Source organism: Babylonia areolata, chromosome 31 (assembly GCF_041734735.1).
Source record: "Babylonia areolata isolate BAREFJ2019XMU chromosome 31, ASM4173473v1, whole genome shotgun sequence".
Lineage (NCBI taxonomy): Eukaryota > Metazoa > Mollusca > Gastropoda > Neogastropoda > Buccinidae > Babylonia > Babylonia areolata.
The window spans coordinates 16,095,487-16,120,932 of record NC_134906.1 but is presented as its reverse complement, the minus strand read 5'-3'; the positions used below and the strand labels follow the sequence as shown (position 1 = coordinate 16,120,932).

The 25,446-nt window shown below is 38.2% G+C and overlaps 1 protein-coding gene across 2 annotated transcripts in view; it reads left to right on the top strand.

The window, feature by feature from the left end:
• The first annotated feature begins 878 nt into the window (after positions 1-878).
• Positions 879-25,446, top strand: part of LOC143275892 (WD repeat-containing protein 31-like) — a 38,507-nt gene continuing 13,939 nt past the window's right edge. Inside the window, exons 1-5 of one of the 2 annotated variants that reach the window (XM_076580214.1) lie at positions 879-1,060; positions 3,155-3,314; positions 19,413-19,487; positions 20,306-20,447; positions 25,322-25,422. In XM_076580214.1, the coding sequence (XP_076436329.1) occupies positions 1,017-1,060; positions 3,155-3,314; positions 19,413-19,487; positions 20,306-20,447; positions 25,322-25,422 (522 nt within the window). In that variant the 5' untranslated portion in view covers positions 879-1,016. Of the gene's footprint in view, positions 1,061-3,134; positions 3,315-19,412; positions 19,488-20,305; positions 20,448-25,321; positions 25,423-25,446 lie in introns of both variants that reach the window. The other variant, XM_076580215.1, reaches the window with a different exon arrangement.

The window sequence follows — 25,446 nt, the reverse complement described above, 5'->3', positions numbered from 1 at the left end:
TCTTCCCTCCCCGCTAAGTTCCCGTCCCTTCCGCTCTTGATTAAAGCATCTCTTTCAGCACGAGACATCACATCACCTTTATGCCAGACCACATCCCCTCCATTGTCTTTCCGCTGTTTGAACTCATCTCTCTTAACTTTATCTTCTTGTCTTTCTTTCTGAGTCTTGTCAGCAGCAATGCCAACAGACTTGTATGAGTCATGCTCTCTCAGTTTCCTGGCATTTCTCAGGATGTGTGTTTTGCATGCGGTATTAGTCAGAATGACCTTGATGGGTCTGGGTCTGGGGTTGGGATCACTTTGAGTTTGTTCCCTTTTTCTGCCGAGTCGGATGATGCCATTCGTAGCCACTTTGCTACTGTCAAACTCTGGAGTTACATGTGTAAGGATTTCTGAGATCTGCTTTGCATCATGCACAGCTGTGTCTCCCTGTGCCTTGCTCTCACACTCTTTTACATTGAAGAACACAATGTTGTTCTTCCTTTCCTCCTTTTCGTGCTGCTCATCGAGGTACTCTTTTACCTGCACCCGGATCTGATTTTCTATTCTGTCCTCCTTTTGCAGCAGCTTCAGGATTGCCTGGTTCTGCTGTTGGAGGGTTTTGACAATTTCAAAGAGTGCCTCCAGCTTTGCCCCCTGTTCTGCTATTCTGTCTCCAGGAGTGACATTTTTGCACTCTACCTCACACTCTATCAACTAAATAAAGTAACTATTTATGGTATGTCTTAACAACATGGAAGCTTATCAGGTACAGTGCTCCAAAGATCAAACTGGGTTTATTTGTTTGTTTGTTTTGTATTATCTAATAAGTCAGACACTTGGTTTCTCTGGTAATCGATTTCTTCTGGAAGCAGACGACACAATATTCAAGGGAGATTATTCTGAAGCAATCTGCATAGCGACGACGGTGCTGTTCCTGCATGTTGTGAATGTGAGCCAAACCATGAGAATGCGAAATTTGTGCTTTCGCGAACGTTTTACAGGCGGTGAAACAGAATGACTTAATTCAGACAAGTGATGGGAAAGCTCCTAAGTAAGAAGAAATCGCCAAGACAAGACAGGTATTTTTTTGCTTAATTTTTCTGTGTTTGAATCTGTTATCGATCCTTCTTCAGTTTGTTGACTTTTTTCCCCTCCGATCGATATGGTGTCGCTATCCAAATGGTACATTGCCCCTTGGAAACACCATAGGATTGCCCATATAACTGATTGATTGTATTGGCACATTTTATAATTTTGTTACCCCATTTTACATTGTGGGAAACGCATTTCCAGATCCGGATGGGGATCATTCAATGCATCACCGCTTCAGGGAAAGATTCTGTGCCGATCACAGGAAGTCTTGTTCGACCAGTCGAGATCCATACTTTTAGAAATTATCAAGTCAGACCGACTTGGGAGCATCCTATTAGCATATGATGAAACTGGAACTGATTTTATGTAGACCTACCTCATGTAGGACTTTGCCTGAAAGTGTAACTCAATGTAAAATTTGATTGCCCGACGGATCATTGAAGTCAAACTCAAAGTGATCAGCAAGACAAGCCAAGCTGTTTGACCATTTTTAGTATTTTTATATAAATTTGATACATTACAGTACTCTCTTTCTCTTGGAATCATCATAAGTCACATAAATTCCCTAATGTAAAAAGACAGCCCAGAAAACCTATCACATCAGCTGTGGAAAATCAAGCATTTTCCTTGATCTCCTCTCATGAATTTTTTTTTTCTAGCACATATATTCTATCCAGTCCTCAGTAGATGACACAACAAAACCATGAAGCCATTACTGATCCAGTAAAGTCCTATTTTAGCATCCTTCATAAACTTCAATGGATTTAGAATCATGCTTATACTCCGTAAACCAATGCAGGCTTGAAAGTGCAACATCACTACTCAGAACACTTCATTGGCTTCCTGTTAAAACAAGAATTCAATACAAAGTAGCTTGTCTCTGCTTTCATTGTCTCTATCACAACAATATGCCACTTATCTTTCAGATCTTCTCCATCAAAACCATCCTCACAGGTCACAATGCTCAGTTGACACATCTGTTGACAGTTCTTTGGTTCCCCCTTGAGACCTTTGGCAAAAGATCATTCTCCGTCTTTTCCCCCACAGTCTGGAAATTCCTGCATCTGTCCCTCAGCAATTAACCAGTGTTTTTCAACTTTCAAAAAGAATTTAAAGACACACCTCTTTCTTCTTCACCCAGGATGATGTATACAAATGAGTGCCTGTTTGGGTATGGTGATATGTTGTGGGGAGGGTTAAGTTTTGACTACTTTTAAATTTTCCATTTCAAAATGTAGATTTTTATTGTATTGTGACTTGTGTGACTGGTGCTAAGAGCTGAAAGTGATTTTTCAGTTATTGTGATATGGTTTTTGTCTATTGTGATATTGGGAACAGTTTTAAGTATTGTGATAGGGTTTATAAGTATTGTGGTATGATATTGCATTATTTACCATTTAGGCTTTTTCATATGATTATATGTAAGATGAGTGTGTGTGTCACTCTGTGTGTGTGAGTGTGTGTGTGTGTGTGTGCATAAATTCGTGCTTGAATGTTTGGTTGGCTGACTGTAAGTGTAAAGACTAAAGGGTTATGCATGTAAGTTTTTTCTTTTTTTACATTTTAATGTTTAAATGCATGTTTTAGATGTCAGTATTTACATTGTACAGTGCAACTGAGCATGCTTTACATGGAATGACGCTTTATAAATGATATTATTATTATCTTATGTTCAGGAACCTGATGTGGATTCATTCACTAAACTAACATGCTACCATCTTGCCTGTTCTGTTTTTGGTCCCACAAACCATGAAAATATAACCAGTAGGGACATTGCATTACTGAATGAGCCTCAAGTTAATAAATGGGGGTTCAAGATGGTGCTTATTTAAAACAACTTTCTTTCTGGATGATAAACAAGCAAATATTCTCCAGTCAATCCACACACACACACCACACACACACACTCACACACACACACACACACACACACACATATATATATATATATATATATATATATTATTCATATATCTCTATATGTGTATATATATATATATGTATATATGTAAATTGTTATTTGTAATTGTTTAACTGATGAGATATTGATCTTGTTTGAAGTGACGAGGGTGGGTGTGCAGTGGAAAAGAGCAAGACTGGAACAAGAGTGGGCCTCAGCAAGGGGCAGGGGACAGCACCCTGGGCAACAGCACCATGTCACGACCCAGCATCCACAGTGATGCTGTGGTCAGCTTGGCCACCATTCAGCCAGGCTTCTGCCTGTCTGGCAGCAAGGACAAGGTCAGTGTCAACACTGATGAAAATGATCTCTTTTTTTTTTTTTTTCTTTCTTTTTTTTTTCAAGTTTTGCAACTCCAAGAATTATCCAATGCAATCAGCAATGTGAGAAAAAGGGAGTGTTTGTCCTAGCACTTCACCTTGGGACGTCCGGATAAGGCAACAGTGGCGACTGCCCGCTGAAATTGAAAGTACGCTTGAATCCATGAAAGTTAAAGAACCGAAAGAGTAGTTTTTTTTAAAAAGAACGGACAACTGATAAGTAGTGCAAAAGTTGAACTTGTTCGTCGTGCAAAGATTTTCAATTGTCGCGGAACCAGAAACAAGAAGGTGAAGTCAAGTCTGTTTCTGCTGTCACAGAGACATTTCTGCTGTCATAGTGACATAAACCTCCTGCAGATTTTTAACAACTGAACTGAAGAAAAAAGTATCGCTCCTGTGTGTGACCCATTCATTCAGAATCTATAAACATTCTAGCATTTCATATTGTTGCTACATAGTACGAGTGTGTGCGTGTGCGTGTGTGTGTGTGTGCGTGTGTGCACCTTCTATAAAAAGATTTCAGACTTGAGAAAATGGCCATTCCTGTTCCAATGAATTTGATCTTTTTCTGGCTTTTCTGTCACATGACTTTTTTTTTCTTTTTTAAAATTTTTAATTGGAGTAGCTTTAATACATATTGTGGGGAGGAGAGTGTTGGAGTTGAGCATGGAATCAATGGAGAAATCAGTGGTGCAGTTTAGCATGGAAATTGTGGGGAAAATAGTGGTGGAGTTGTGCATGGAATTTAATTAAAGATAATAATCATCAAAACTGATTCATGTGTGTTTCATCACAGTTGCATTGATGATTAACTGCAAGTAAAGAATGATTTCATCTTATGGTATAGCATGCATGCATGTGTGCATACAGTACTCACTCATTCATCATTACAAGTGACATGCATTGATAAGTCTTCTCAAGACTCCCAGACATTCAGACACACCAGTCTGGTACAATCAGCTGGCCTGTTTACCCAAAATGGATATGTCTGTACTTTCATCAGGTTAGAATATGTATTTCTTTTAAGGAAACCTGTAAGTTCATTGTATCTAACAACTGGCCAAAGGATTAACACACATATATATATACCAGTTTTCTCTTTGATGCTATTTTTTAGAAACTGGTAGTGCTGTAAATTTTTAGTGTAAATATTTGCATTTATGTACATTTGCATGCCCCTCCTCCCATCTTTTAGTTCCTGTATTTTTTTAAAATCATATATATATAATAATAATAATAATAATGGATACTTATATATAGCACACTATCCAGAAATCTGCTGTAGGTGCTTTACAAAAACACTTTTGTTAACATAAAACATTATATCTATGTTACATACACACACCAAAATGTGACCACACACACTCACACACACACACGCACGCATGCACGCACACACACATGCACACACACTGCATACATACATTTTAACATACATGTGTATCTAACAGCTACCCTAACACATACGCACACATAGGCAGGCACAAAATTACATAAACACACGCACACACAATACACATTCATATACATGCATGTAGTTATGAACACATACATATGTATACACACATGGTCAAGCACACCTAACGAAAAGAAAGTGGACCTGCCACAATTGAACTTATTGCTGAGGGAAAAGGTGAGTTTTGAGACGAGATTTAAAAGATGCGAGGGAATCAGAATGACGGAGGTTATCAGGGAGCTTGTTCCACGTCTTTGGCGATTGAAAAGAAAACGATCTGTGTCCATAGGTCTTACTTCTGACGTGAGGTATCCTGAGAAGTCGAGTATCAGAGGAAGAACGGAGCTGGCGAGACGGGGTATAGATATGGATGAGTTCAGAAAGATACTTGGGGCCAGATCCGTTGACTGCAGAAAAGGTCAGAGTGGATAGCTTATAGTCTATTCGATTAGAAACAGGCAACCAGTGGAGAGACTGAAGGAGAGGAGAAACATGGTCAAATTTAGAAGCTCTGCAAATGAGTCTGGCAGCATTATTCTGGATTCGTTGGAGTCTGTCTAACAGATATTTGGGAAGGCTGGCCAAAAGAGAGTAGCAGTAATCCAATCTTGTGAGAACCAGGGAGCATACAAGTGTCTTGGTTGCATCGGTTGAGAGATAGTGGCAGATAGAGCTGATTCTACGCAGTTCCAAATAGGCAACTTTACAGATATTCGAAATGTGCTGTTGGAAGGAAAGAGACTGGTCCAGGATTACACCAAGACTGCGAACAGAGGGAGAAAGTGAAACAGGTGTGCTGTTGATCAGAACAGAGTCAGGAAAGGAAGGATGCTGACGAAACTTCTTTGGACAGGTTATCATAAATTCAGTCTTATCATCATTTAATTGCAGCTTGTTGAGAGTCATCCAGTCCTTTAGGCCAGCAATGCACTCCTGTGTTTGAGTCACCAGTGCATCAAATTCAGCTATGGAAGCTGACTGATAAAGTTGTGTGTCATCAGCAAAGCTCTCATGCAACATCACATGATGACTGATGACATCCGACACAGGAGCCGCATACAACACGAAAAGAACAGGACCTAGGACGGACCCTTGTGGGACACCATATTTCAAGGCAGATACTCTAGTATCTACCATTTACACACACTTTCTGTGTACGATCTGACAGGTAAGACGTGATCCATGCTAGTGCAGTGTCACGAATACCAAAGGAAGTTTTAAGTCTGTTCAAGAGGATAGAGTGGTCGATAGTGTCAAAAGCTGCTGACAAATCTAAGAGAGCGAGAACAGATATCTTATCCTCATCAAATCCCGAAAGCAAATCATTCACTACTCTAAGAAGGGCTGTTTCGCAACTATGACCACGTCTATAAGCTGACTGGTGGGAATTAAGTAAACCATTCTGTTCCAGATGAGCTAAGAGCTGAGACAATATGATCTTTTCTAGCAGTTTTGATAAAAATGACAGATTAGAGACAGGTCGATAATTTTTCAAACAATTATGATCCAAAGATGGTTTCTTGATGAGTGGACGTACAACAGCAGATTTGAAGCTTTCAGGGAAACAACCAGACAGTAAGGAAGAATTGATGACATGAGTAATATGTGGCAGTAGAACATCAATTCATTCAACCAACAAAGAAGACGGGACAGGGTCAAGCTCACAGGATTTCAGACAAGCGCTCAGACACACTTTCTTCACAAAATCTTCAGTAACCGGTTGGAAACAATGTAAAACAGGACCACTGTACACGCGTTCTTGAACGGGTGAAGAAGGAGACACAACAGAGTCAAGCTTCTCACGAATGCATGATATTTTGCCGGTGAAGAAGTCAGAAAACTTTTGAGGGAGTTCCTGCACCGAAAATATATATCTTTTGTTTATTGCTTGTTGTCAGATCTGTACAATCAAATTTGGACTGTTTACAAAATGCATTGTAAACAGGTCTGAGTCAAACACAGACTTGAAGAAAATCACTTTGATTAGATATTTTCTTTTATTTTTTGGTATCATTCATTCATACTGAAATGCTAAACAATGAACAATTTTCTAAACAATTTGAGTTATTTATAATGTGAGCACCATTTAGTTTTGGATGTTGTGCATGTGTGCGTGCGTGTGTGCATGCATGTGTGTGTGTGTGTGTGTGTGTGTGATATACATCTGTATTGAAGTGCAATGTCTACATTCACAAAGTTTTGATTTTCTTTTCCATGATCAGAAAGAAAAAAAACAAAACTCTGCAGTGAATCTTAATTGGTTTGAACCACACTGCACCCCTCCCCACCCCCCACCTTTCTTCCTCAAAAAGAAGAAGAAGAAGAAAAGAAGAAAAATCACAGCAACAGTTTCTGAACATATGATCAATATCATTAGCAAGCAGTGGGTATAAGCTTTGGCTGTTGCAATCAAATTATCTCTTGTACACAAGTGATGTATATATTGTATATAAATCAACATTATATCAGATAAATATAAAAAGTATATAAACAGTTGCAGTATTTGTTCACATCAGTATGAAAAAAAAATATCAGGAGCATTCAAACTCCACAATTCCCAAGAAGAAAGCTTTAAAAAAAATCTTCATACAGATGATAATCTGTCTTACACAATTTGTCAATACCAGTGATCGTCCTGAATCAATCCGCTCTCAACTAACACACACACAAACTCTACAAATTGACACCCACTACTGTAACCCCCCTTCAGACTAAATTTTATGACAAAACATTCTTCAAGGCCCTAATAAGTCATCTTTCACTGTGTCATCAGTGTCAGATTGGTGTAAAGGGGGAAGCAAAGATGTCAGATCATTACATATTTTCACTTTCAAATTTGTTAAATTTTGTAAAATTACTCAGTTTACTGTCAGCAGCATTGGTTTCCACTGCTGATGCAGAAGTAGCAGTGATGTCTTCTTGGACTTGCTCATCTGACAGCTGTGACCAAAAAAAAAGAAGAAAAGAATATATAATTATAGCTTGAATGTTATGACATTTGTTTTAGTTACACATTTTCAGTCAAACTCCATACAACACCCAAAATGTGTCAGATCTATTTACTGCATTATGCATGTGCAGAATCTCAAGCCAGTGAGTTGTTTAAATTTGCAACAATAACTATGCTTTATCTGTCTATCTATCTGTGTGTGTGTGTATGTGTGTGTGTGTGTGTGTGTGTGTGTGTGTGTGTGTGTGTGTGTGTGTGTAAACATTCATATTGCCTGTGGAAGTAGCAAGGATCTCATTGTCTCAGTATCATTGTTACAGCACTTTCTGAAAATGTGCAAGTATTTATACTTGAAAGAAGTATGTGCTGACAAATGTTGTATAGTGGAAATTCTTTGTAGTGTTTGTTTCAGAGGTACACTAGTCAGTTTTGTACTATGTGTCAGAGATGCATATATCTGTGCTGAATAAATAGCACAGCAAAGAATGCGACCAAAAAACAAAGAAATACACACACACAAAAAAAAAAATCCAGTTGAATGATACAACATTGGTGACTGGAAGTTGAAAAAGACCGGCAAGCTGGTGTACTGTAATTCTCCGTTTTAAAGGTTAGAGTGTGCTTTTGGATTCAAACATTAGGCAGATAAGTGTGTGTGAAATGAAGACAGTATAATTATCAATCTTCAGTTGAGAAATCAGACCCAAAACATTCTTAGGCTTGGCTGTTGAATTGAAACAAATATATTCTGAAACATAAAAAATGAATATTCGATTCAAAATGTCACATACCGTGCTTGTTTTGAAGACCTTGTTCGTAAAAAGTGAAGGAATATCATCGCCACAGAGGGTACGGTCCTTTTCAGTTCACGAAGTGATTCTGAGCTCGTCATGCTCTATGCAATCGGTTCATGGCTGGTATTCGTTGCGATGCCGCCTTTTTTCCTTTGAAGTTCGAACAGCACACACAGTACTTCTTTCCTCCCGTTTTCCCCAGACCCATTGTGAAGCATTTACACAAGTACAATCAATGAACTCGCAACATTCACTTTCAGAGACTTCCCACGAATTCTCTTTCCGGCTTAGTCAAGGGCAAATTACTCTATTTTTTTCTAACGAACAAGGCCTATCTAATCTATCTACCTATCTATCTGTGTGTGTGTGTGAATCACACTTCAGATGACTGAAGGGGCATAAATAAGGTACAGTAGTTTTTCAACCATTATGTCAATAAAAAAAACAACAACCCAAAACTAGTAAAATCAACTTAACATATGAGCAGGATAGAATATCAGTCTTAGTTTGTGTAACATCTGGAACATTTTTGAGAGGTTTATACAGACATATTGCTAAATGTTTACCAGTTTGGTTGGTTATTGACATTTGAGAGTCATGAAGAGCTGTGCACTGGAAAATGAAATGTGTTTTGTCCTGGGTTGCAGAGTTACACAAATTATATAAGAGATTTTTAAAGACATCAGTTCTATGTCTTTTTAAGTGTACAGCAAAATCCGAAAGATCACATTTACAGTTTGTCACTGCCTGTTAAACCCTTTCAGCCCTTTGAGCTGTCCTGCCTGTGCAACCCTCCCAGCCTAGCGTATTTTGGCCTGGCTGCATAAACGGGAAGGGGTGCTTCACTTCAGGCTATAGCAACCGCTTAACCAATACCTACCGAACTGCACATAATGACTGAAATAATTTTGACACAATTTGCTGAAGTCTCAAGATGAAGGATGCAATAGTTTGCTTGCAACTATAAATCAAAAACAGAAATAGTATAATGTCAGCTTCTGTCCATGTTTGTAACTATAAATTAATAACAGAAATAGTATAATGTCAGCTTCTGTCCATGTTGAAGGTTGTGGGCTATCTTCTTGATTGAAGTGTCTACCACTTTGTCTGGACAGTTTGCTAATTTCATCTCCTTCACTTTCCCAGAATTATTGGATGAATTATAAGACAAATTGTCAGTATCTGGGTCAAATTCACTGCAAGAATCATCATAATTTCACCGAGTACTTACTGCACAGATGTTTTACTGTATCGATGCGGAAAACTGGATAAAAAACACACTAATCGTTCAATTTTTGGAGTGAAACTTGGCGTGCTAGTGAGGAAGGAAGTTTAGTTGAGTTACTACCCTCACCTATCAGTTTAATGCATACTAATGAGCTGATGAACCAGTTTAAATGAATGGGTTTCTGCCTGTCAGGCGGGCTCAGGCAGAGAACGGTGAGCAGCGGCGCATACCTCTCAGGCGGGTGCAGGGTTGAATGAGTTAATCATAATGTATTTATTTAAATCCATTGAAATATATGGCTCCATTCTAGTTGAGGTTTTGAATGTTCTGTACAAAAAAAAGAAAAAAAAGAAAAGAAAAAAGATACACAAACAAAATTTTGATCCCCATGTGCATTTACCTTTACAGTCAAGACTTACAGCATATATTATAAGCTTCAAATGGCAACGTGTCTTCATTCATGAATACAAGTTAACTTTAGCCAGTACGAAACACATCTCATGAAAGAATTAATGAATAATGGGGATCTCCCCAATTTCTCATGAGCCATACCAGTAGGTGTGCCAACATACACAGTGACATCTTTTAAACAATTAAAGCAAATAAATGTACTTTTTCTATTGGTAAATTTTTCTCGAGTCTTTATAATTCTGCTCCATATTGCAAAATCGGTTGTACCTGTGCATCAAATGGTTTAGAAAAATGTCATACAGAGTTATTTTCAAATTTGTATAAAATGCTCAAAATACCCAAAGCAGCTTTCTTGCCCATGAATCCAAATCTTGACATGTAAATTTGAAACTGAGCTTTGTTGATAAGAAAAACTATGATGTATTTATATGTGTTTGCAACACACATTTTTTGGATACCATAATATTATTTTTCATGAATGGCTAAAATTCCTCTCTTGCGAAAGACCATTATGTTATTTTTTTCCATGTTTACTTTCAGTTTGAGTGTTCCAGCAGCTTTGTAGAGACTGATGATAACAACAACTATATCAGATAACACTGTACCATCTGCGAAAAGAAGTATAAATAGCTTTAAAAGGAATTATATTAAGATTGCATAATCATAATGTCTACCATTATTAATGATCTCTAGTGTTAATTTTTTTATGAAAAGAGAAACTATACCAGACTACAGACATCTCCCTGTTTAACTCCTTTAGCCCCTCGTTAAACCTTCACTTTTAAAAGTTTTATATCCTTAAATATGTGCTTTTTATACACTAGAATGATTTACCCTTTACCCCATTTTTTCTCAGAATTGGCCACAGTGTTTTTCTTGAAATGGAATCAGAGGCTTTTTCACAATCAATAAATACCACGTAAAGTTTAGATTGTAAACATGGTTTTTGTACAACTGCTAGTAACTTACTTACTTAGTAAGGTAAATACATGAACGATGGAAGAGTAGTCTTTCTTAAAACCTGCTTGGTGTTCGCCTGTTATATTATTCTGCTCTGTCCATTTTTGTAACCTGCTATTAATGATAACATATTAACTTTTCCACTGGCATTTGATAATGAAATTCATCTATAGAAGTAAAATTATTATTGTCATTTACATTCCCATACTTACAAAACAGCAACAGAATGGATTCAGTCCAGCCTTTTCAAACAGGTTATTAACCAGTAGAGTGCCTATAAGACATCAGCTGACATCCTACAAAAAGTATTGCCAAAGTGCCTATAAGACGTCTACTGATGTCCTGCATCTGTTCCGATTTTTCCTTCATTGCAGTTTGGTTCAGTTCACATAAGCAGACTCTGAACACTTAGTTTGATGTGTCTGGATTATAAAAATACTATTTAAATGAACTTTCATCAGGTAGAAGACAACTTTCTACTCAATAGCAATTTGCTAACTGACCACGTGATATGTGCGTGGAAAAGAGGGTTGCATCATATGCAAACAAATGCATGGAAAACTGTGTCCAGTAAAGTAAGTACCAGTCAGCAGTCAGCAGATTTACACAATTCTCAAAGCTCTGCTTGTGATTATGGACAGCTTTCGCGATGGAGAAGGATCTCTCTTGTCTGATGATTGGTTTGAAAACGAAGGTAATTGACAACGACAGTTATGAAACTAACAGCCCATTTTATGGTAATTCAGTCTGTCCATCCAATCAGACAGCATTTTTGAACAACTGGCTATGACTGACAGAATTTGTGCAGCCAGTGTTATTTGTCTGTTATAATCAATGTGCAGTATAGTAGGCTATGTTTATAATTATATTCAAATAATGTTTCTTAATTCTTTCTGTTTTTACATTAAGAATACTAGTTCTTACCTGCAGTGTGTGGATGTATGTATGAAACGGTGTATAAGATATTTTTTACATTTGTATCTTCATAATATTCATAAAAGCTGTTGTTGACTTTTACAGTTATGGTCCCCATGTTGTTTACTTGTCTATGTTGTGATAATGCACCTGACCAAATTTCTCCTGTTGGAGATAATAAAGTTATTCTTAGAAGGAAAGGAGAGGGAGTGGAGTGATGTAAGACAATAGGGTCGATGCCAGCCAGAAGTCATCAAGGGGGGAAGAGCGAACTCACATTTCAAAGCAGATAGATGGCAATTGACAACCGCCAATGCACCACGATTTTCACGAAACGCAGTGCTGAACCTGCGCTGGCCATGAAACACGTGCTTTTTATTTTTAACGCCTTTTTTTTTTTTTTTTTTTTTTTGCTGAATCAGAGGGATGACTTGTTTGAAGAGGTGGCAAGCCTGATGCACAGCAGACAATTTAATCGGCCCACGTACAACTTAAAACGAGTGAACGTCATCAAAGAACTTCACCCTCCCACTCCCGAACACTCTTAGCTGTCAAACAGCTTGCCAGTTCAGTTTCTGGGACTGTGATTGACCTTTTACATTGACTACCCTCTCACTCCCGAACGCTCTTAGCTATCAAAAAGCTTGCCAGTTCAGTTTCTGAGGTTGAACTTTTCTTTAAGAATTTTTTTTTTGTTTTTTTGGACAAAGTGCCAGAAATCTGTTTGATTTTTAGATGATTCTTCTATTGACTAACATGTTTAGCATTGTATTGTTATGCAACTTTTGTTTTGTTCCTCAACAAATGTTTATATACAATGACTACCCAGTTAAACCGATCTCACTCTATTCACTTTTGGGTGTGTTTGTGTGTGTGTGTGTGTGTGTGCTGCAAATTGTGAGTCAGTATTGACTGATAATGATGTGTTTATTTAGTCTGATTCTAGTAAAGATGCGACTAGTTTGGTATGTCGGGAGAATAGAGATGTACCGACTATAATTTTTTTGAAAATACCTTTTCTAAGTTTAGATGAAGAAGAAAAGAAAAAGAAAAATTCTATTATATCTATTTGATTGAGCACAGAAAAATGGGCACACATTTGTTCAAGTTGCAAATCTGGATTTTAAAAAATTCATTCATTTATTTATTGATTATTATTATGGGTTTTTTGTTGTTGTTTGTTTGTTTGTTTTTTGTTGTTTTTTTGTTCACCCTCAAATTGTCAAATGATGGCATACGTAACTAGTTACAATGATAATGACTTCCCTTTGTCCAGACTGCAGTCTTCCACTAACTAATAGTTGTTTCAGTGTTTTCCCCCTCCACCTCTCACCCCCTCTCCCTTTCCCTCCTCCCCCCGTCCCTTTTTAATAATACATTGCCATCTTCTCTTCAAGTATGATTTTTTTTTCTCCACTCCCCACCACTGGTTCTCATACAGTTATTTAGTTTCTTTCAAAGCGAAGTAAGTGGGCGCCCAAGGCTTGCTTGTGGTTGTCAAGCAGGTTTTTTTCTTTTTAATCTATTTTGGTTTTCAGAATTCATTCATTGTTAGTTTTTGTGTGTATGTGAGTGATTTTGCTTATTTTTATTTATTTATTTATTTATTTATTTTTATTATTATTTTTTTATTCATCTCTTGTGTACCTTTATAATTCATATTTGAAAATGTGGAACTGTCAGTTTTTGTGTGCTTTTTTCTTTTTTTCTTTTTCTTGTCAGCCTGTTTCTTAACTTTTTGCAGTGGGTTAGACACTGGAGAGTACAGTATATGTTTGAATTATAAGAATAACTATAGTGGTTATAGCTTTTTCAGATTTCAACTTAACCAACATGTTAATGGAGTGCAAAAAAAAAGGGGGGTGGGGGGGGCATTAAATGGACAGCAGTATAACTATTGTGTCTGCTGACTGTCAGGGTATGAATAATGTTGGTAAAAGGAGAGATATTTTTCATAATCTCAGAAGTAAAAAGTACTCCATTTACTTTCTCCAAGACACACATTTTGAACAAAGATCTGAGAAGTTTACATCTGAAGAATGGAGATATAAATGTTTTTTTGCATCTAACAATTCTAATTCTAGAGGTGTTGCAATCCTACAAAATAACAACTTTGAATTCAAAATTAAGAATCTACACAGAGATGAAGGGGTAACTTCATCATTGTCACACCTGAGATTAATAACAAGAATTTTGTACTATGCTATATTTATGGTCCAAGTAAAGATAATCCAGAGTTTTATCAAATGATTACTAAGCACCTAGTAGATTTGAAAGAATCTTATGTAATTGTGGCAGGAGATTTTAATCTCGTGCTAGATCCTTCAAGAGATTATGACAATTATAAGCATGTTAATAATCCCAAAGCCAGAGAAGCAGTAGAAGAAATGATTAATAACCTTGAACTCACTGACATTTGGAGGGATTTAAATCTAAACTGTAGGCATTTTACCTGGCGTAGAACAAACCCTATTCAACAAAGTAGATTAGATTTTTTTTTTTTTTATCTCTGATTATGTTTTATCATTAGTAGAAGACTCTGACATCCTGAGTGGATATAGATCAGATCATTCTATGATCGTCTTGAAATTAAAATTTTGCCCAGAACCAACACGCAATACTTTTTTGGAAAATGAATACATCCTTATTAAAAGGTAAACAATATGTTGATGAAACTAATCAATTAATTGATAGTGTAATAGAAGAATGTGCTCTGTATCTGTATGATAGAAAATCGATTCCAGATATCCCCAGGAGTGAGATCCAGTTTTTGATATCAGATGATGTATTTTTAGATTTCCTGTTAATGAAAATCAGGTAAAAAAAACAATAGCCTATGCATCAATGAAAAAAAAAAAGAAAGCAAATCAGGAAGAACGGGAACTTGATGCAGATATATACATTTTAGAGGAGAAAGAATTAAAACACAGGAAGATTTTGGAAATCTTAACTTTAAAAAGAAGCTCTTAGAATCCTTCGTGAGAAAAGAATGGAAAGAGTACTCCTTCGTTCAAAGGTAAGATGGATAGCCAGAGGAGAGCAGATATCAAAATACTTTTGTAATTTAGAGAAAAGACACTGTATTAGTAAATGTATGACCAAACTTATTGATAAAGATGGTTCGGTTATTACTGAACCAAGGGATATATCAAATCATGTTAAAGGATTTTATGAACAACTTTACAGGGAAAGGGATGTTGAACAGTGTGAAATAGATCACCTTATAAGCAACATGCCAAAATTAAACACTGAAGAAGCCAACAAATTAGAAGGGGAAATAAATTTAGAAGAAGCATGTGAGGCATTAAGAAAAATGAAAAATTCAAAAAGCCCAGGAACAGATGGATTCTCTGCAGAATTTTTCAAAGTGTTTTGGGGCAGTATAGGACCCTTTATTGTCAGAGCTCTAAATACAGCATATTCAAACAGTAAACTCACTCCAACACAAAAAGAAGGCATTATAATTTGTATTCCAAAAGGAGACAAAGCTAGGGAAGACATAAGAAATTGGAGACCAATATCCCTCATAAATACAGTTTATAAGATAAGATCAACATGCATAGCTAACCGAATAAAGACTGTATTACCTACTCTGATTAATGAGGATCAAACTGGTTTTGTTCCTGGGAGGTATATAGGAGACAATATTAGATCGATTTATGATTTGATAGAGTACCTAAATTGTAAGAATCTACCCAGCCTGCTGTTGAATATAGATTTTGAAAAGGCTTTTGACTCGTTAGATTGGAACTTTATGTTTAAGGTATTGAAGGCTTTGGTTTTGGGGAAAGCATAAACAATTGAATTAGAACCTTTTACGCTAATATTAAGTCAACTGTAATTACTAATGGACATGCATCCACATGGTTCTCTGTCAAAAGAGGATGTAGACAAGGTGACCCAATCTCTCCTTATCTTTTTATTCTGTCTGTAGAAATTCTTGCAATAATGATTAGAGAAAATGAAGATATTAAAGGCATTGTAATAAATAATATTGAACATAAAATATCCCAATATACAGATGATACAGAGTTTACTTCAGAAGACGATAAAAAATTATTTGAAATGTGTATATCAGTAATAAGGAGTTTTGGAGCAAAATCTGGATTACACATGAATGCTGGAAAAACAAGTGTAGTGTGGTTAGGATGCAAAAAGAGATCAAAGACAAGATATATGCAACACCTAGGCATGGAATGGAATCCCCCTAGATTCAGAGTGCTTGGCATTTGGTTTACTAATGATCTAAAAGATTGCAAAAACATGAATTACAATGAAAAATTAACAAATAAAATTACTGTTTAAGATATGGACGAGACGACAAATAACACCACTTGGCAGAGTTGCAGGTCTTAAATCACTTATCCTGTCAAAATTAATTTATTTATGGTTACTGCTTCCTAATCCCCCTGGTGATTTTATAGATGATTTGCAAAAAAGGTGCTATATTTTCGTATGGAACAATAAACAGGATAGAATAAGTAGAAAAATAGTGACAAAAATATAAGTAACGGTGGTTTAAATTTTCCTGAATTGAAAACATATTTCCACTCTTTAAGACTAACATGGCTTAGGAAAATTAAAGAGACAAATCATAAATGGAAAAATATGGCATTAGAGAATTATTATTTTATTGATAATATGGAAAATTATGGACCATAGATATTAGGAATACATAAAACAAAAAATAAATTTTGGACAGAAGTTCTTAATGCATATGATAAATTTTATTATAAAACTGAAATACAGAATCCTAGTCAGATGCTTGCTGAACGCATTCTCTTTAACGAAAGAATAAGAGTTGGTCATAGTATTCTTTCTTACAAAAATTGGATTGAAAAGGGTATTTAAAAAGTTGTTGCCTTTATTGGAGAGAATGGACAATTTTTATCTTTTACAGAATTCAGACAAATATGATTTAACAATTGATTTTGTGACCTTTACTGGAATAAAACTGTCAATTAAAAATTTCATACAAAAGTGTAACATACCTATAAATGTTAACACCATAGCAGAGAAAAACTCTGCATTGCAAACACTACATTCTGTTAAAAAAGGAACACAACTGTATCACAACATCATGTGTGATAGTGGACCAGAGCTCAAATGTTGTAGGAAGTGGGAAGAAAAATTACTACAAGAAATCAAATGGAAAGAATGCTTCCTTAAAACAAATTAAAGATATCAATTGAAAATGGCTTCAGATTAGAATAATCCATAGAATTTTAGCAACAAATGTAATCCTTAAAGAAATGGGAATAATGAATGACAATAACTGTAATTTTTGTAATAATGAAAAAGACAGTATTGATCATATCTTTTGGAAATGCCAATTTACACAGTGCTTTTGGAAACGTGTTCAGACTATGTTTAATGAAACTTGTGAACTAACATCAAATTTGAGATTAACTGAAAAACTGGTTTTGTTTGGATGTGGTGGGAACATCAAAACTGATGTGGTATTTGATTTTATTATTCTGGTAGCTAACTCCTACATTTATAAGTGTAAACAGGATAACAGTCAGCCTGACTTGAATATAATTAGAATACAACTTACCTATAGATACAAAATAGAAAAGCACATAGCAAGTATAAATTTTAGACTAAATGAATTCGCTGCCAACTGGTGTTATTACAAAAACCTGCTCACTGAAAACCCCTGACTCCATTTCCTTTTTCTTTTTGGATACTTTTATTTAGCAAAAAGAAGCAGTGCCCAACAAATGATACGTATTTGCACTATTGTTTCATGATAAATTGACATAATTAGTTAAAAGAAGAATTCTGTCTACTAATATTAGAAAACACTCACCATATGTTAACTTGGCAACAATGGGGCAGTTGTAGCTCTATGATGTCTCCTGTGAACTATGTTATTTGACTGTCAAATGTGTGCAGCTAGTTGGGAATCAGGGTGTCACATTATAAGTGGATTTTCTATAGTTTTTTTTTCTTTCTTGTGTGTGTGTGTGTGTGTGTGTGAAAATACCCTTGCTAATTATTACCATGCTTGTGTAATATGCAACTTGTCACAGGAAAATTGTCATGGTGATGATGTTGAAGAGAAAATATAACCTTCATTGCAAGGGGGGAAAAAAGTTAAACCGATTTCTCAATCAAAGAAGGCTACTCACTTGCGTAGCTTTCGTCGTTTATATATAATTTTTTTTAAACATTCCTTTCTTTTCTGACAAAGAGTATTCATATCATGTTTCTCACTAGTATTTCTACTTTACTCTGAAGTCTGCGTAATTTAGTCCTTGCACTTTTACATTTCTGATCAAACCATTCATTGCCAGCCCTATTGTGGCTGATAAATTTCTCCTATTTCATACATTCTGCTTGCTATTTCAAAATGTTGTTAAACGTGTCTAATGCTTCATCAACAACTATGTTGATCAACTGAGTCACTTCATACAGCTTTTGCTGTGTTTCAGAACAACTGGTATTAGTTTGAAAATGCACATCATAATCAGATTTCCATTCAAACTTTTCAGTAATGAATTTTAATCTCTTTCTACATGTTAATGTTTCAGATTGGTTATATGTTCAATAGAAAATTGCAGCAGAAGGTGATCTGATTCTATCCCCTCTTGCACTTACAATCTGCCTCTCGTTTTGATAAATGAATTATAAGATGCAATACAATAATCATTCACACTTCTGCCTGTTTCAGATACCTATGTATAGCATCTATCAGTATCACAATCGCTGTTATATAAACCATTCAGAGTATACAGATCAAGACTGCTATACATGTTGTGTGTGTGTGTGCGCGCGCGCGTGCGTGCGTGCGTGCGTGCGTGTGTGTGTGTGTGTGTGTGTGTGTGTGTGTGCATGTGTGAGTGTGTGTGTGTGTGTGTTATTATGGTTAAAAGCAATAACTAAAGTTGAGTAGAACTGAGTAACCACTTCTTTTTCTGTAAATCTTTGGTTTTACTTAACATTGCGAGTTTTCTTTCTGCACAAAATACTTTGATTGGCTACTCTGTATTTATATTTGTCCTCATCTACTCACTGTCAGTTGGTACACTTCAAACAATCCTCTATTTCTTTCTGAACTTTAAAATGTGTTCTCCATAGAATGATCAAAGCCTGTTTACTCAAAATGCTAATGACAGAATCTTCTGTGTTCTATTGTTCAGTGGAATAGAGGCATGATGGAAGACTACAGTTTTTTTAGCTGTGCTGACTTGGAACTTACACATGGTCTGTCACAGTCCATCTTTGGAACAAACTTTACATTTCTTTTCAAGCTGTTTCTTTGTGACAGGTGTTGGAAAGCATATGTTATTTTATCATTGCTATGATTATAGAAATAATAACATGATATCATTGCCTGCAGAGCATTGTGCTGTATGACTACCAGAATGGACGAGTGGAGGATCGCTGGACAGGTCATGACAGAGAGGTCACAAAGGTAAAACTAGAAGAGTGCAGCTATTGTCTCTACATTTTAAGTCACAAAATTAAGAAGATTATAAGTTAGAAATTGAATGATTGTAGAACACTGTCTTCTTATTTTCATCCCTGCCAAAAAATCTTCAAACTTTCCACAAATTTCTTTCATACTGTATTGATAGGTCATGTAGGAAGGGGGAGGGGTGTGACTGCTTTTAAATTTTGAACTTGAAAATGCATGTTTTTAGTGTATTGTGATGTATGTGACTGGTTTTAAGAGCTAGAACTTGGAAGCTGATTTTCAGTATTGTGATATGGTTTTTATGTATTGTGATATTGGGAGTAGTTTTCAGTATTATGACAGGGTTTTAAGTATTGTGATGTGATATGTGCATTATTTAGGTATTTTGATGTGATTTGTATAATGAGTGTATAATTTGTGGTGATTGCATGTGTGTGTGTGTGTGTGTGTTTGTGTAGTGTGTGTGAACATAAATTAGTGCTTGAGTGTTTGGTTGGCTGTCTGTGAAGCGTTGTGCATTTTATTGTTTTAAAACACATTTTAAGCGTCAGTTCTTACACTGTACGTGCAGTTGAGCATGTTTTACATGGAAAGATGCTTCATAAATCAAAATATTATCATAAGTCATTACTCAGTGAAAAACATCTTTTATTTACCTGTCTTTATACTGAAGAGATGATAAACAGCAGTGGCTTGCAGTTGTGTGCCATTGTCAGAGCAGTAGTTACTGTACTTTGTTACTGAACTGAACTTTTGCAAATAATCATAGTGTATGTCGTTTATCACAGTGCATCACAGCAGTTTCTCTGTGACAGGTTTGCTATGGTCCCAGCTGCAATGGAGTGTTCAGTGCGTCCCGAGACAAGACAATAAAGATGTGGCAGCGAGGAAACTCCCACAGTATACGTGACTTCATGGGACATGAGCTGGTTGTCACTGCCATTCACCTCAACACAGGTAACCACACACTTGACTTCGTGGGACATGAGCTGGTTGTCACTGCCATTCACCTCAACACAGGTAACCACACATTTGACTTCATGGGACATGAGCTGGTTGTCACTGCCATTCACCTCAACACAGGTAACCACACACTTGACTTCATGGGACATGAGCTGGTTGTCGCTGCCATTCACCTCAACACAGGTAACCACACATTTGACTTCATGGGACATGAGCTGGTTGTCACTGCCATTCACCTCAAGACAGGAAACCACACACATGGCCAGTGTGTCTGGTTTAGTGGTTGGTCAGACTGAAGTGGCCCACTGACGTTCACATGATCATGCAATTCAAATTTTTATTTGTTCTCATCTCTCTTGCTTAAATCTTTGTCCAAAACTTCTATACAAACTAAATCTTTCACTATTTTGAATATGGTAATTCCAGTCCTGCCATCTACAATCGATCAAGCGTTGCCGGAACAGTCGTACAAACTTAGAGAGAGAGAGATTTGTTTGTGGTTTCACTCCTTGATGCTCAGAATAGATAAGATTGATTCTGAAACAAGAAGATAGAAACTCAGTTTTATCATCTCCTGACATCATTCATGTCCTGCACAGCTGTGTGCACTGTCGAGACTGCTTGTTAATTGGCACCTTAAAGCACATGGTGTACAACAGTACATAATGTCAGGAGGTTGTACTTTATGTCAACACAGCCTTGGCCTTATTCCTGCACAGATACATAGTAAATCCTAACAGGCAACATAATTCTAAGTCTTTTAACCAGTTCAGTGCCACAGAATTTTGTAAACAAAAAAAAAAGGAAAAAAAAGTGCTCTCCCCTTGCCAGGGAATTTTGAGGATTCGGGGGTAATACATCACAAAAAATTCCAGCATAAAAGCTATGGGTGATACAGAAAGAAAGTAAACATTTTTGTTAAAGAAAATGAGTGTAGATTCTGCTTCTAGGCTCTTTTACCCAATTTGGTTGATCGCAGATAACTGTTAGACATGTAAAGTCAAGATAATAATTTTTGTGCAACAAAAATGTCTATTTCCACCTCTACATAATAACATCTATAAAGAAAAGAAACAAAATACAGCTAGAAATAGCATGCCTATTGTCAGATTATACCTGTAGAAGAAATTAAAACAGGCTATAAGTTTATAAAAACAAATCACAGCTCGTGCAGACATGTAAGTAAATCACTGTCCCAACATTGACAGGGGTGGGTAAAGTCAATGTAAAATGTCAGTCACTGTCTCAGAAACTGAGTTGGCAAGCTTTTTGACAGCTAAGAGCATTCGGGAGTGAGAGGGTGAAGTTATTTGATGACATTCACTCCTTTCAAGTTGCATGTGGGCCAAAGGCAATTAAAGTGTCTGCTGTGCATCTGGCTTGCCACCTCTTCAAACAAGTCAACCATCTGATTAAGCGGGGAAAAAAGCATGAAAAACAAAAAGCACATGTTTCACGTCCAGTGCAGGTTCCACCCTGAATTTCATGAAAATCGTGGAGCATTGGTGGTTGTCATCCTACAGTCTGCATTGAAATGTGAGCACACTCATTCCTAAAAGCCTCGCCCCCTTCATGAACTCTGGTTGACATTCGACCTATCGTCTTACTTCACTCCTCTCCCTCTCCTCCCCTTCTTCCAGTGCTCACTGCATGTATTCTGTCAGTCTTCTTCTTCCTCGTTCGCCTCCCACCAGATGAGCAGCCTGGTGTCCCCGATGAAGGCGGCTGTCCGTCGCAGCCCCCTCAGGCGCCGCACAGCCCGGCCTCCACTGCCGCCTGTGCTGGCCAGCACCTCCCCCCAGATGCTGCATGTGTCCCACAGTCCCGAAGGACGTGGTCGGTTGTCACCGGTCCCTCACCACAAGGGCACCCTCCACTCTGTCCAACGCCAAACCCCATGCGCATGCGGCGGAGCAGGCAGCCACATCCAGTCCCCAGGCGGAAGATCCAGACCCGTTCCCGCCATTCCAGTAAACGGCATCCGTCCTCCAGGCTATACCTGGGGCGCTGTAGGCGCCACCCCATTCCCTGCTGTGCCTCGACGACTGTCTTGACCTCATTGCACGACACCAGTCCGCTGGCCTGCTCCCTCTGTGCACCGTCCCCTACCAGAATGTCCACCCTCCCGTTGTCCCCGATGCCACAGTGCGCCGGCACCCACTGTATCATCACCCTCTCCTCTCCGGCACTCAGGGCAACAAGGGCTGAAGTGAGATGGCCCCGTTCTCTGCAGCGGGAGCTCCCGAGGGCTTGGAGCACGGAGAGAGTGCCTGAGAACACCACCACCTGCCCTGCCGCCCCCGTGGAGCTCCGTGAGACTGCTGCGGCTGCCTCACAGATGGCCTCTCACTCAGCTCGGAAGCCGGTGGAGCACTTTCCCGCTGGGATTGCAATCTCCTCATCTCCGTCCCTGTATCGGAGGAAGATTCCAGCTCCACCATCCCCCGTTGCCCCCGCGGTGAAGACACGGGCCCAGTCCCCCCGGGAGCACTGGCCGCAGATGCACTCCATGGCCAGGGCCTTCCTTTGGGTGTCTGACTGTGTTCCTCTCCTCTCCACTCCGGGAATACTGGTGACGACCGTTGGGAACATCTGCCCCTTCCAAGATGGGTGGGCCAGGACAGGCCTCGCCTCGCGTTCCATCAAGACCGGGGCCTGTCTTTCAAGGCGTCTTGACCGGTGGATGAAGCTGCCTCCCTTCAGCCGGCTCCCGGTGGGTCCGCTCACCCTCTTGTTCACTGGATGGCCTTCAGGGCACCTGAATCTTGCTGCCTGGATGAGGATCCCTGTGTCCCCCCCATCCTCCAGCAACCGCAGCCCAGTGGTATCCTCCATCTTCAGGATTGGGGTGGATCTCATGGCGCCAGTTATGACACGCTGAGCTTGGTTCTGTATCTTGTTGAGATGGTCGAGGTTAGACTTTGCAGTTGATGCCCATGCTGATGTCCCGTACTCAACTACAGTTGGACTCTCCCCATATAGAGTCTCTTTGGGATACGTTCATCAGCCCCCCAGTCCGTCCCTGCAAGTTTCTTCATGATCGCCAGTCTCAGCTTGGCCCTGCTACAGCATCTGGTGATCTGCTGTTTCCAAGTGAGCCTGCGGTCAAAGGTCACTCCCAGGTAGGTAGGTGTAGGTTCCTCTGCAAGCCTTTGGTTGTTCAGTGTCAGTTTCACCTCTTGCTTCTTGCTGGATAGGCTGAAGACTGTGTAGGTTGTTTTGCTTGAGTTGACAGAGAATTCTGTCAGTCATAGCCACTTGTTCAAAAACGCTGTCTGATTGGATAGATGGACTGAATTACCATCAAATGGGCCGTCAGTTTCGTCACTGTCATTGTAAATCATCTTCATTTTCAAACCAATCATCAGATAAGAGAGATCCTTCTCCATTGCGAAGGCTGTCCATAACCACAAGCAGAGTTTTCAGAATTGTGTAAATCTGCAAACTGTGACTATTTGCTTTACTGGACACAGTTTTCAACGCATTTTTTTGCACATGATGCAAACAACCCTTTCCTTGCGTGTATCACGTGGTCAGTTAGCAAATTTTTACCCAGTAGAAAGGGGTCTTCTACCTGATGAATGTTCATTTAAATAGTATTTTTATAATCCAGACACATCAAACTAACTGTTCAGAGTCTGTTTATGTGAACTGAACCAGACTCCAATGAAGGAAAAATCAGAACGTCAGGACATCAGTGGACGTCTTATAGGCACTATGGCAATACTTTTTGTAGGGCGTCAGCTGACGTCTTAAAAGCACTCTACTGGTTAATGAACAAAAAAAACAGAGATTAGCCTGACACATAACACTGTGTTTTTAAGTGCAGTGTCCTTGGGACTTTGCCATCAGTTTCTATATAGCCTTTTTTGTGTGTGCTGTCTGTGTAGAATGCATTGATACAGTGCTTCTAGTGGAAATTTGCACCATTGTTGCATGATAGTGCTGCTCATACACTGATCTGATTTTTATCCTCGGGTTTTCGTTTAACAGTACTGTAGCTTCTTACACTTCTACAGTCTTCTGGAATGCAGAAAGTTCGTTGCAAGTCACAGTATGGTTCCATCCAAATTTGGATACATTTCACCATTTAATGTCAAATTTGTTGAAAGGGTTAACAAAATTAAGGATTAACTCACTTAGTACTGCCAGTTAGCTCCCCTGACTTTCCCCACAGATGACCTATTTGTATGGTTTAGAAATGAAATCACCAAAAAACCTATGTTTGTTTGAATTTATTTACTGACAACTTCCACACTGATCAGTAACACAACAAGTTAGTTGGGGACAAAATATAAAACTTCCTCTCTTCTTATGCTGTCAATATCACACAGTGAGATGATGAAAGTTTCCATATTTTTTGTTCAAAATTTAAGGCACACAGAGTTTGAAACATATTAGATTCAGAAGAGCCCCGATAGGGCCCCTTTGCCTAATTCTGCTGTCTGCCTTATGATTGAGGAAAAAACTGGTAAGACGCCATTGTTGACATGCACTGTTCACCTGAACCAGTCAACGTGAAACTCTCCTGCTTGTGAGCACAGCAACACACTGCATTCATTGGTTGCAGTGGAGATTAGAAAGGTCAGTTCAGATATTCTTAGCTTATGACATCATTATGCAAAATAGGTACCATTCCAAAAATTCAAAACCATCTAAAGCTTTGTTGGGTTTTTTTTGTCTGAAACAGTTGTAAACAGTAGGGCCTTGATCGGGACCCATCATTTGGAGTGAGTTAAAGAAATGGACAAGCCCAACTGAGTTTTAGAAGTTAAAAAAACCCAGCCAATTGTAAAGAGAAGGAGACAGAAACTGAGAGAGGGGAACAGGTATTAGAAAAGTCTGTCCAATGTCCATTGTGTGTGCAGACAACACAATGCTGTGCAGTGGCTCAAGGGACAATACAGTTCGCATCTGGGATGTGGAGACAGGAACATGTTTGAGGCAGAACAATATTCCTCAAAATCTGGTAAGTGTTTGTGGGTTCCATGCT